The sequence below is a fragment of the Pelophylax lessonae genome (assembly GCF_965119305.1).
Source record: "Pelophylax lessonae genome assembly, chromosome: 2".
Classification (NCBI taxonomy): domain Eukaryota; kingdom Metazoa; phylum Chordata; class Amphibia; order Anura; family Ranidae; genus Pelophylax; species Pelophylax lessonae.
The window spans coordinates 682490457-682504721 of NC_138769.1; the positions used below are offsets into that span (position 1 = coordinate 682490457).

General features: G+C 43.4%; 1 protein-coding gene across 1 annotated transcript; it reads right to left on the reverse strand.

Moving 5' to 3' along the window:
- Positions 1-676: 676 nt before the first annotated feature.
- On the reverse strand, positions 677-2548 carry FUT4 (fucosyltransferase 4). The gene has a single exon (XM_082247415.1). It carries the CDS (start codon positions 2249-2251, stop codon positions 1160-1162), a length of 1092 nt encoding a protein of 363 aa, XP_082103541.1. The 5' UTR covers positions 2252-2548; the 3' UTR covers positions 677-1159.
- Positions 2549-14265: the final 11717 nt, after the last annotated feature.

Here is a 14265-nt window from a genome sequence, read left to right on the forward strand (position 1 = left end):
GAGCGTAAGGGGGCAGTTTCCCATGGGTCAACAATGTAAGATTGTCTTCTTCCCACTCATCATTACTATAAGGGGTCCTTCTCCCGAAGGCCACCAATGTATTTCACCACTACAAGGACTACCAATATACTGTATGAAGGCACTTTTCAATTGACCACCAATGTCAGGGGCACTACAATTTTAACCGTTGGTGTTTTTTTTTTTTTACCATTATTGTTATTTGTTCCATTTTATGATTGTTACTGATTTTTTCATAGAGCAGAGGAGTGTTAAAACTGCTCTGGGTGTCAAATATGCTATATACATTACATTCTTTATTGTTTTATGTTTACAGCTTACTGACCATGCAAAGATGCTGGGAGCTGGAGATGTAATAACTTAGCAGGGGTTCCCCAAGATATGAAAATTATTTCGTTCCTATTTAATGCTATTTAACTATTTAATACGTTCCTCTGTATTAAAAAGGTTGAGAAAGGCTTCTGTAGACTATTACTCTAGCTTGGCTGCCAAACATATCCAACCGGGGGGTTAACCCGACACTATATTTGAAAAATCATTCTCTTGTGAAACTTCAGCGTGTGCGTTGACGACTCCCATTAAAACCTCTTTTACATAAAATGCGTTATGAAAATGATGTCATTTATGCATAGTGGTCCTTTAAAGCTTTCAAGTAATAGGTTACAATGTCACCAACATTAACAGTCATATTTTCTTTATGGCATATTCATTCATTCATTAAAAAAAATATAATAATTTAGCCACAAAAAATAACTTACTTTTGAAAATCTTAAGTTAAAAACACATCCATTATAAATCACAAACGTATAAATAGAAAATAATTGTGTTACTGAACCTGAAGACATTAAATTACTTAAACATTTATCATTTAAAGAGATATTTTTCTCCCACTTCCCCAAAAAAAAAAAAAAAAAACATTTGAGTCCTTATTCAAGCATGATGGGTCCACTGTGCAAAACATTCCAAGAAATGTGTTTGGCTAGGGAACTGTATCGTGTTTGTAGTTTGGTCTGTGCTTAAGACTTATTTTCTCTCATGCAGTGGAACAGAGCTTTAAATCTGATATCAGCAATTTTTCATGAAACAATGGAACGTATGCAATAGCACAGCTTCTCATTACTCAGAGAACAAGATAGTGTTGTCAACTTTCAAACCATCCTGCAAGATCTGTGATCGTTCGATGCTGACTTCCAGCTGCCTTCACAGTTTCACAGGCTGTGCAATAATGTTCGTCCCAAAATGAGGTCACGTGAACATCGTACCTTTTCCTCCACGTGAAATACCTCCTGTACATGTGCATATTTTTATCCAAAAATTTCAAGTACATGGCCAGCTTGCGGGGACTTGAGAAGTCATCCACATGGATGAAGGAGTTTCGTGGGATGAACATCTCATAGTTGTACCGACTAGGGCCCATGACAATAGGGACCGCGCTAGCCTTGAAGGCGTTCCGCCATAGTTTTTCTGTGATATAATCTGTGTGCAGTGAATTCTCGAAGGCGAGGTAAAATTTATATTCCGATACAGTTTTTACAATGTTATCTTGTTTCAAATCCATCCCGTAATGTCCATAGATATCTATATCTATGTACTCCCTCAGTTGGTTGTAATACTGAACTCTTTCGTGGTCCTCGTTCCAGTTGCTTATAACCCACGCCACCAACTTTTTCTTGCGTGGAATTAATATTTTTGACCGTTTCCTGGAAAATAAATAGCCGTATGGCACAAATATGTTTGAGTCTACCCTATAGGACATGGTCCAGTTGAATATTCCACTTAGGGAGGGCAACCAAGGGGAATGTGACGGAGATTCAAAGTTCATCCAGATCCATTTCTGGGAAGGTAACCGTTTTTCGAAAGGAAAGTCCCCAAAGTCCCCAATGTCCCGGTGATGGAACAAGATGCTGTCAGCCTCTTGTGCAAGGCTCCTGTTGGTGGTTAGGTGACAACCGGTGATGTTGAAAAGGACACGACAATCTCCAAGCCGTCTCAGTTTGCCAAAGGGCTCGTACCAGATTAGGAGAGTCACCTGTGTTGGCGGAGAAGTAGTTCCCCACAGCAAGGAAAAATCCACGGGACTTTGCAATAAATCCTGTGTACATGCATATACAAAAAGTACCATGCAGATCAAACTGGCTGCAAGAATCTGTGACTTAACAGCCCTCCAGCGTCCCCTCCAACAAGGTCTCCATCCTCGTAATTTTGGAAAAAACATGAAACTGTCTCCTTTCATCCTTGCTTATATAATGCAACATGAACAAACATTAGATGCCGTAGGTGTACCGTCGGTGCCCAAGTAGAGCGGTCAGCAGTGGCCATAAATGCCTCTGTATTCAGCAATACAAAAAAAAGTCAATTTCTTTCCTTTTTTTTTCCAGCAGGTTTAAGAAGAAGTTTTAAAAAAACAGACAAAAGCAACGGGAATACAAATCGGTTCAACAAGTCTAATCAGCATGCAAGATCTGACACTTGTTACAAGTCTCTCTATGGGGCCACCTCTCCTGAGGGTGCATTATATTCCAGTACTGCCTGAAAATTTCCTTGGGTCAGGGGGGGGAACTGGGACTCACCAGCAGAGCGCCAAAAAGAGATCAACCTCAAGACATCGAGAGCAGTCGGCTTCCTCATTCACGGGCAGCAAGAGGAGAAGACGTGGTTGTGTGATTTCCATGCGGGCATCGTTTTACTTTCAGCCTGTCGCAGATGCAATTCAAATTCAGCTCTCCACACCCCTCGGGCAGCCTGCTACGCACAGCCTCTCTGCATGCTTGTGAAGTCCTCTCATTTCTATGTGTATCCTTCTTGTCACTGCACTTTGCCTTGTCTTGTACTTTGCCTGTATCTTTGCCACAGACATCCCCTTCATGACCTGAACTTAGTACAGAGCAGAACACTCATAGCCTTGTGCTACAGAAATTCCTCTCTTTGCTCGACCAGCAAAGCCACAGCTCCACATCATCATTCAGTCACACCTCCAGTGATGTCATCTGTCACTCAGGAAGTTCCTTGAGAAACCTGAGATGGACTTAAAGGGGACAATCAGAGCCTTGGACTTAGCCGATTCTCTGCCCAAGGAAAAAAAATAACCCCTTCCCTGCTGTGCAGGAGACGTGGGGACAGAAGGAGCAATGATGCTACGGAGCCAGCAGAGGGAAGCAGACAGCACATTCTAATAAACTGGAATAGAGCTTTGAATTTATGACAAAGGATTATTCTGATCAAAGAAGAACGGGTGCATCTGTGTAAAGGGCAGTAATCCATAGCCGGCGGCCAACTCCCAACTCTTCTGACTTTGCAGGGACTTCCTTCATTTGAAACAAATTACCATTTGAATAGTATTACTCATTATTTATAAGAGCAGGGCCCTCTGATTACATAGTCACATAGTAGTTGAGGTCGAATAAAGACAATAGTCCATCCAGTTCAACCTGTGTAGGTGTGTGTGGACGTATTCATTTCTCATACCCCTGAATGTTTTGATCTTGGAGATGTATGTCCAAGAGTCTTTTAAAAGTAGCCATACCTCCTGTATTGAATTGTATTGTAACTGTACTGTCTGCCCTCATGTTGTAAAGCGCTGCGCAAACTGTTGGCGCTATATAAATCCTGAATAATAATAATAATAATAAGGTGTTTAACCACTTGCCCTCTGGAAGGTTTACCGCGCCATCATGACCAGGCAATTTTTTGCAAATCGGCAGTGCGATACTTTAGCTGACAATTGCGCGGTTGTGCGACGCTGTACCCAAATAAAAGTTATGTCTTTTATTTCCCACAAATAGAGCTTTCTTTTAGTGGTATTTAATCACCTCTGCATTTTTTTTATTCTTTGCACCATAAACAAAAAAAAGATAGAAAAAAAAAAAAAAAAAAATATATATATATATATATATATATATATATATATATATATCTTTCTGCTATAAAACACATCCAATAAACAAATGTAAAAAAAAAAAAAAAATCTAATTTCTTTATCAATATTCTTTGCACTATAAACAAAAAAAGACAGACATTTTCACCTTGGTCCAGGTTGAATATCTGCTTCCACATTGGTAGTGGTTGGGTATACTAAGCTATGTTCTGACATGGTATCCCACTCAGTTCTTGTACTAGGGGACAAATGTCTTATGAATGTTACAGATTGTTCTGATTCATTGTTTGTTATTACACTGTTGATTCCAAATGCATTACTCTGTTTTGTAATCTTGTTTTCTCAATAAAAATTTATTGAAATCAAAAAGACAGACATTTAAAAAAAAAAAATATATATATATATATATATTTTTTTTTTTTACTTTCTGCTATAAAACACATCCAATAAACAAATGTAAAAAAATCTAATTTCTTCATCAATTTAAACCAATCTGTATTCTGCTACATATTTATGGTAAACAAATTCCCAATAAGCGTATATTGATTGGTTTGTGCAAAAATGATAGCGTCTGCAAACTATGGGATATACAGTATCTCACAAAAGTGTGTACACCCCTCACGTTTTGTAAATATTTTATTATATATTTTCATGTGGCAACACTAAGCCCCCGTTCACACTGGGGCGACCTGTCAGGCGACCTGGTCGCCTGACAGGTCGCCGTAGGTCGCCTTCCATAGAGAAGCTGCGGACCCGTTCTAATAGGAGCGACACAAGGGCCCTGCATGACTTGGTCCGAATGCGATGCAAATTCAGCCATACAATCTGTGTGGCTGAATTTGCATGACACAGACATTGCATGTGATTTGCAGAGCAGTGCAGTGCAGTGCATATGCATAGTGTGAATTTATAGCAGGACTTCAGTGGACCAATCGGACACCTACCTGAGACTTTTGACACTTTTTGGGGACCAGTGACACAAATACAGTGATCAGTGCTAAAAAAAATTGCACTGTCACTCTACTAATGACACTGGCAGGGAAGGGGTTAACATCAGGGAAAATTAAAGGGTTACATGTGTGCCTAGGGAGTGTTTACTTACTGTGTGGGGGTGCTTTTACTGTGGGAAGGCAGAGATCCGTGTTCCTGCTTAGCAGAAACACAGGATCACTACGTTCCCTACTGACAGAACAGCGATCTGTCTTGTTTACAAAGGCAGACGACCATTCTGCTTCTCTCCCGAACAATCGCCGGGTGCTAATGATTGACTCCCACTGTGTCCAATCAGGGCAGGAGCGGGTCGCCGGCAGTGCCCAGACCAGACCCAGAAGTGCAGAACCACATACCCGTACATGATTCTTCACGGAGGAGCCACCGCCCCGCAGTAAATGTACATGGGGCAGTCATCAAGAGGTTACAAAGGGCGAAAAACATGACAAAAATCAGGAGGTTTTAATTTCCCCCAAATTTTGGTAAAATTTAGATGACAGCTAAATTTCACTATAGATAATAAATGGGCAGCAGGGTTATGTATAGTCACCTTGCATGCCAACTGCTTTATTGTTTGGTGCGCTCACTATTGTATATTTGAAGCAAAATTTCACTATTTTAGAAAAATGTATTGCAGTCTTTGGGGGAGAATTAAAGGTGATTTTTAAAGGTGCAATGGGTTTCAAATGACTTCCTTCTTTTGAACAGCTCCTTCATTAGCCTCATTATTTTGCAGGCATTATCATGTCTTGTTTTTCAAAGAAAGAAAAAAAAAATTCAAGTTTAAAGCTAGTGCATCTAGCAAATAATAATCAAATACACAAAAAAAAAAAAAAGAAAAAAGGAAAAGAAAAAACTCAGATACACAGAACACTAAAGCCTCGTACACACGCAACGATAGTTGGCCGACCGATCGGCCGACTTTTGTCCAGTGTTGTTGTGTTGGTTGAAATGTGCTCTAGACTGCACACAATTTTTTTCGGCCAACAACAACCAACTTCAGAAGTGATGTCACGTGATGGTTTACTTTCCGTGTGTTTTTTCTTCTCTGAGCATGCCCAGTCTTGCTCATCAGATTTTTGTCGGCCGAAATCTGTACTGACTGACGGAAAATCGCTGTTCTGTTGATGGCCAACAAAAATTTTATAGCATGCACACCAGATTTTGTTCGGCCGAAAAGTCGCAGTCGGTTGTCGGAAGCATCATACTAACAAGCCGACAATCGGCCGATCGGACGTTGGCCGAAAATTTACGGCCAACAATTGGTGCGTGTGTACGGGGCTTTAAGCCAGCCATACATACAGTAGATTGAAATTCAGCCAGTTCAGCAGCAACCAGCAAATCTCGATCCATCTATGGGCAGGCTGATTGAACTAAAGCTGATCTATCAGTCGACTTCAAAACAGTAGCTTGTGTTTTTTTTTTTTTCGATCTCTGCTGGCGGCTATAGCTGTTGGCAATGATAATTGTATTTTGACGGTGGAGAAACCTCCCACTGTCAGAATACAGTAGCACAGGCAAAGGGATTTCCCCATCAACGCTGAGTCCCGGTTCACACTGGTGCAATGCAGGAAACCCTGAGATTCAGCTCCGATTCACACATCGCATCTGAATCGCACACTTGTTCACACTGACATCTACAAGCCGCTGGGGATATCAATGTAAAGGAAATTACACCCCCAGATCATTTTGCTGATCGCAGTGCGAACTGTAAAATGGTGCAGGAATCGAATCGCATACACCCATGCGATCTTGCGGACCAAAAAAAAAAGGCCCTGTACCATTTTGATGCAAATGCGATGCGATTTCAGCCATACAGCTTGTATGGCTGAATTTGCATCGCACAAACATCGCAATGCGGTGCGAATCACATGCGATGTCTCGGTCTGTGATCACACAAGTCTAGGGCAGTGTACAGAGGTCAGTAGTTTGTAGGGCAGGGGGTTGGGGGGATCGAGAAGAGGGGGGTGAGCAGAGTTGGGGGGAATAGAGTTGGGGGGGGGTGGAGAAGGGGGGGGTGAGCAGAGTATGGGAGGGATGGAGGGGGGGAAATAGGGTTAGTGAAGGGGGGTTATGATTAGAGCTGGGCTGTTCCAGGCTGCTGGGGTGGAAGATACTGGGACAGGATGGTGGGGGGGGGGGGGACAGATACACAGAGTACTGAGTACTCAGGACATGGCAGTGACACAGAGGAGTCAGGCTCCGCACAATCAGCAGACAGTTTTCTATAGGACTCACTGTGGCTGTAGCTTTTCTGGGGAGAGGCATGGGTACCTGCTTCTGGTGTCTCCCTGTTCACCACCATTCCCCCCTTATCTTCAGTAAGGTAGAGATAAGCCTCAGCCTATTCCACCAATCTCAAGTTGCGCTAGGACCATACTGGACACTGAAAGCGTGAGTCAGTGTGGGGGGGGGGGGGGGGTGCCTGCACGGGCGACGTCTTTGGCTGTGATAACTGTGTCACGCTGTCTGTGACGCAGCCTATTTTTCCGGATTCTGCCCGGGACAGGCCCAGACTGGGACATCGGTCTGATTTCCATGAATGTCTCGGGCAATCTGTGACTGTTGGCAGCTATGCTTCTCCTTCACTTTTTATCTTCATGGCAGTAAAAATGTGGAGTTAACCACACTAACCATTAAAAATGGAAAGAACAATTTGAAAACAATTATTTTTAAACAAAATTCTTCCAGTGTATGGCTAGCTTAAAGTGGCACTAAGACCTCGATCTCACATGTGTACTTAACCACTTCAGCCCCGGAAGGATTTGCCCCCTTTCTGACCAGGTCCTATTTTGCGATTTGGCACTGCGTTACTTTAATGAACAATTGCGCGGTCATGCGACGATGTACCCAAAAAAAAATTGATGTCCTTTTTTTCCCACAAATAGAGCTTTCTTTTGGTGGCATTTGATCACCTGCGCGATTTAAAAATTTTGCGCTATAAACAGAGTGACAATTTTGAAAAAAAAAAAAAACAATATTTTTCACATTCTGCTATATGACATTCCCAAAAAAGAAAATTTAAAAATCTAGTTTTTTTTACATTTTAGGCCAATTTGCAATCGCAATAATTGTATTTTGATTGGTTTGCGCGAATGTTATAGCGTCTACTAACTACAGGAAAGATTTGTCATTTTTATTGTTTTTTTTTTTACTAGTAATGGCGGCAATCTGCTATTTTTTTGCGGGACTGCGACATTGCGACAGACAGATCGGACCCCTGACTGACATTTTTGACACTTTTGGGGGGACCAGTGACATTACTACAGTAATCAATGCTCTAAATATGCTCTGTTACTGTAATATTGCCATTGGCAGGGAACGGGTTAACACTGTTGGTGATGAAGGGGTTAAATCTATGCCTCATGCCTACTGACATGTGTGTGTGTGTGTGGGGGGGGTTTTGTGACAGGCACAGAGATCGCAGGTTCAGCTACGCTGAATCTAGTGATCCCTGCCTGTCTGTCACTGAGAAGATCCGCCTGCTTTGTTTACATAAGCAGGCGGGTCTTCTCACAGTTTCCCCTGACGATCGGGGAAGGGAGGCGGGTATCGCTGCCTCTCCTCCTCCAGCCAGACTCCCACTGTGTCTAGGAGTCACTAGGAGTCAGCGATGTCGGTCTAAGTCGCTGGACCCAGGTGAGCCGCTCTGCCTCAGTAATATTACTGTGAGCACTCGGCAAGTGGTTAAACATACATCCGTGCAAAGGGCTGTGTTAACAATGCCTAAACAATATCCTTATTCTCCAAAAATAATCTGTACACGTCTCATACATAATGGTCCTGTAATCTTTTTTTCATGAAACTGTTTCTTACTGTATTTTTCTGCCTCCTTGTAACATCCTCCGTGAGCTCTTGAACCTCTCCTTTACCCCTCATTCTGCTTGTTTGGAATAAGTAGTGCATGCTAGTTGCGGTCATGTACACTGCTCTATGCACACTACGAACTCCATAGTCCATAGTCCATCTCGGGAGTGAGCTTGACAGGGTGGCTACGTTCCAACATACAGTGGGACCATGGAGAATGAACGTAGCCACCCTCTTACAGGAAGTCAGCAACTAAAAAAAATGAATTTGGAAATTTGGAGATGACTCAAAGCAATAGAAGGGCCTTTTTTGAGTTAAGAGGTCGATTTTTTTTTTCAACCAGAGTATAGTGTCACTTTAACCACTTGCTGACCGCCTGCCGCCTTTTTACTGCAGCAGGGCGGCTCGGCTGCGTCCAGTCACGTAGTACTATGTGACTGAGTGCATGTGGTGTAGACACAGCGGGAGTCAGGCCACGGGAGGAGCGGCGGCGATTGCCGCTGCCCTCCCGCGATCGTCGGAGAAACCGAGAGAAGACCCGTCGGCTTATGTAAACAAAGCAGGCGGATCTTCTGTCAGACAGGCAGGGAGAGATCAGAAGTTCCAGCTATGCTGAAACAGCGATCTCGCTGTGTCTGTCACAGAACCCTTCCCCCTTCCCCTCACACACACAGTCAGTAAGCATATTAGGCACACATTTAACCCCTTTGATCACCCCCAGTATTAACCCCTTCCCTGCCAGTGATATTTATACAGTAACAGTGCATATTATTTAGCACTGATTACTGTATTAGTGTCACTGGTCCCCAAAAAATGTAAAAAATGTCAGTTAGGGGTCCGATGTGTCCGCTGCAGAGATGTATAGTAACTAAGTAGAACTACTTCACTACTGTACTTAAGTACCGAAAGGCGGTATCTGTACTTTCCTAGAGTTCCACTTTTACTTTACTACATTTTTTCGATGATTTCAATACTTCTACTCCGATATTTTTTTTTTGTGCTGCATAGTTACTCGTTACTATTATAAAAATTACCACTGCCAGAACAGTAGATGGCAGGTTTCATGAAGCTCAAAACATGTGTATTATCAGCGCATACGAAAATAAATGCTACTGTATGTATAAATAAAAGCTGCATTTGAAATAATAAAAGACAATATGATGTTCAAACTTTTGACTTCTTTCTTTAATACCTACATAACACAGTACTTGTACTTTTACTTTCAGTACTTGAGTAGCAATTTTTTTTTCAAAACTACTGGTACTTTTACTTTCAGTACTTAAGTAGCAAAATTTAAAAAAAAACTACTTGCAATACTTAAGTACAAAAAATGTTGAATACTTTAGTACTTCTACTCAAGTCACTTTTTGATCGAGCACTTCCACTTCTACTCAAGTCACTTTTTGATCGAGCACTTGTACTTTTACTCAAGTATGGGTTTCGAGTACTTTATACAACTCTGGTCCGCTGCGCTGTCGCAGTCCCGCTAAAAATCGCAGATCGCCGCCATTACTAATAAAAAAAAATAGAAATGAATAAAAAGTCCAAAAATCTATCCCGTACTATGTAAACGCTATAACTTTTGTGCAAACCAATTAAAATACGCTTTTGGGAATTTTTTTTACCAAAAATATGTAGCAGAATACAAATTGGCCTTAAACTGATAAAAAAATAAAATTCTTTAAAATTTTTTTATTGGGAATGTTTTATAGCAGAAAGTAAAAAATATGGCGTTTTTTTCAAAATTGTCGCTCTTTTTTTGTTTATAGCACAAAATCTAAAAACCGCAGAGGTGATCAAATACCACCAAAATAAATCTCTATTTGTGGGAAAAAAGGACATCAATTGTATTTGGGTACAGTGTCGCACGACCGCGCAATTTTTCATTAAAGTAACGCAGTGCCGAATCGCAAGAAATGGCCTGATCATTAAGGGGGTAAAACCTTCCAGGGCTAAAGTGGTTAAGGACATTCTTATTTAGTGTACAGAAGTAGGAAGAGTAGATCCAACCTCCATTGAGTTTCATAGGACCAAGGCAAGGTAATTTTACGTCATTATGACATGTATATAGCACCAGCATATTTTGTGGTGTTTTAGCCCCGGTTCACATCAGTGTGATGACAGACATCGCATGTGATTCGGAGCGCGCTGCTCTGAAAATCACATGCGATGTCTGTGCGATTCGAATTCAGCCATACAGATTGTATGTCTGAAATCACATCGGATTCGGACACAACTTGCACGGGACCCTTTTTTGCGTCCGCAGCAGAATCGGATCGCATGTTGGTTCACACCTATGCGATCCGATTCATGTCTGAACTGACAGTTCACACTGCGATATGCAAACTGATCTGGGGGTATTGTTAACTTTGTATTGACACCCCCAGCGATTTGCATATGGCTGTGTGAACTGCCTGTGATTTGAATGCCATGTGGGAACCCGCAGTGGATTTGCAGGGTTTCCGCATTGCATATATGTGAACCGAGACTTACAGTAAAGAATATCTCAAAATTGTCATGAAAGGTGCAATGGAATGCAAAAAAAAAACAATGCAGATAAAAGGTTGGGAGGGGCCCTACCAGCATGAGAAAACATTCCAAGATAATGCGGGTGTGGGGGTGATCTTTAGACAATGCTAAAAAGGAAAAGTAGGAGTGCAGCCTACCACAACTATTCAGCTATTAACCACTTAAGCCCCGGAAGATTTTACCCCCATTCCGACCAGGGGGTATTTTGCGATTCGGCACTGCGTGAATTTAACGCACAATTGCGCAGTCATGCGACGCTGTACCTAAACGAATTTGACGTCCTTTTTTTCCCACAAACAGAGCTTTCTTTTGGTGGTATTTGATCACCTGTGCGATTTTTTGATCACGCGCTATAAACAAAAAAAGAGCGTCAATTTTGCAAAAATAGCAATATTTTTCACATTTTTTTATATGAAATTCCCCCAAAAAAAAATGTAAAAATCAAAATTTTTAAAAATTTTCGGCCAATTTGTTTTATGCTACCTATGTTTGGTAAAAAAAATTGCAAAAAGCGTATTTTGATTGGTTTGCGCAAAAGTTATCGCGTTTACTAACAAAGGGAAAGATTTTTGTCATTTTTGGTGTTTTTTTTTTAACGCGTAATGGCGGCGATCTGCGATTTTTTTTGCGGTACTGCGACATTGCGGCGGACAGATCGGACCCTTGACTGACATTTTTGACACTTTTGGGGTTACCAGTGACATTTCTACAGTAATCAGTGCTATACATATGCACTGTTACTGTAAAAATACACTGGTAGTGAAGGGGTTAACTTTATTTGGAAGGGAGGGGCTGTGTGTGTCCCTAGGGGCGTGGTTTCTACTGTGATTGGCTGTGGCTCTAGCTGTAAGGACACTGATCAACGGATCTACATACCAGATCCGTTTTATCAGTGTCTTTGCAGCGAGGAGAATGACAGGCAGTTTGTTTACACAAGCTGCCTGACATTCTCCCTCTCCCCCGCCGATCGCCGAGTGACCGGCGGACATCGGGTCCGCTGGTCACACGCGCGGGGGGGTCCGTGACCACGCGGGAGCGGGAGCGCGCCCCCGGGGGCGCGCGCTCGCTCCCTAGACCCTCACAAGCAAGCAACGTAGCCCTACGTTAGTTTGCCTGTGAGGGGCTGACCGCCGACGTAGATAGTCGTGCGGCGGTCGGCAAGTGGTTAAAGTAGGTGTAAACCCAATCACTAAAATGTCATTTAAAGATAAAATCTAGGTATGGCCAATTTAAATTCCATTAACATGTTAAAGCTCAAAGTGATACTAAAAAGTATTGTGGAAGGGGGGGGGGGGGTTACCTGCTCTATGCAATGATATTGCATGGAAAGATCCCTTACCTCCTCTTCTGGCAGTCCCTTGCTGGCTCTGTCCTCTACTCTCTCCTCTGGGTGCTCAGCAAGCTAGGTGCTATGGAGGCACGCAAAGCAGGCACGCTCCCAAGCTGGGCTGTGTGTGTCTATAGACACACACAACGCTGGTAAGCCATGTCCCTGCTCCCTTCTCACAGGAGTTTGACTGGCAGCAGCAGGAGCCTGTGGCTCCCCCTGTCTTCCGTTTCTCCTGTGAGGATAGGAAGTGAGGGGAGCGTTTCTGCAGACAGGGCAGCACTGAAACAGAAACAGGGGTCAGATAAGTGTTCAGAGATGGGAGCAGGTCCGGGACAAGGGTTGGGCAGGAGGGGAGGCTGCCCTGGGCACTGTGGTATTATGTGAGGAGGGGGGGGGCACCACGGGGAGATTGGGGAAGAGGGGATATGTGTTGGGAAGGCTATTTGGGGGGCGGCAGTAGATAAGAATTGTTCTATGAGGGCAAATTTGGGGAGGTGTACTAGGAGTGGTGATTTAGAGAGGGGGGATTTGTGCTGGGAGGGGGATAGGGAAGGGGATTTGTGCTAGGAGGGGGGATTTGTTCTATAAAAGTAATATGGTAGAGGGGAAATATTTTTTTGGGGGGGTGGGATTTGTACTAGGAGGGGAAATTTGTGGGTAGGATTTGGGTTGGGGAAGGGGGTTATTGTGCTGGATGAGGGGTTTTGGGGTGGGGGAGAGGATTTGTGCTTGAAGGGTTGAAGATTTGTGCTAGGAGGGGTAATTGTTTTTATTTTGCGGGATGAGGGGATATGTGCTGGGGGCATATGGGGAGTGGGAAGGATTTTAGGTGGGGGGGGGGGGTCAAAGATTTGTTCTGGGAGGAAGTATTTCAGCAGGTGGCAGATTTGTACTGGGAGGGGGCAGTGCCATCTTAAGAGCATTATAGGCCAATGTAGGCAATGCAGTGCACTGGGGCCCCACATACACAATCACCCACGAGAATAAAAATGCAAATTATGGATAAGGTGATATTTATTGGTACAGCAGTGCCAGGCTAATGACAGCTTCCAAGTTGGGTGGCTCGGTCCGGGGAATACATACACGGACAGGAGTCAGACCCAACTGTCCTGTGTTTTCCTGTTCCCGTGGAAGCAGACAGGCATTCCTGCAGTTGTGGGTTCCCCCTCCACGGCTAAAGTGGCCTGACAGCAGCGCAGGGCTGACAGGCGCTTGCCACCTGCTGAGTTCGGTGGCGGGATGCACACAGGAATTGGGACTAATGCTTGGCAGGGGTTGGGTCACTGGGTAGGTGGGGCCCCCCAGGCAAGTGGGCCCCCTGGCAACTGCCCAGCGTGCCCATTCGGTAAGATGGCCCTGGGAGGAGGGGGGATTTATGCTCAGGGGGTGAGAATCCAGATTAGTGCTTGATCAGACACATAATGCTCATACATCTTGAGGGGGGGTGCAATTTGGCATGTTCGCCCTGGGCTCTAGATGACCTTGTCCCAGCACTGGGTGGGAGGTTGGGTAGAACAGGTAGTGAGGCATTTTTACCTTAATGCAGAAAATGCATTTAGGTAAAACAAGAAAAAAACAGAAAACATTTTGACTTTGGAACTATTTTACAGCTGGATTCCAGGTATGACTATTTTTGGATGGGTACAATGGTCACTGTGCAATACCTGAAGCCTACTACAGTGATTTCCAGCCTCCACAGGGATCCACCGGGTATGCT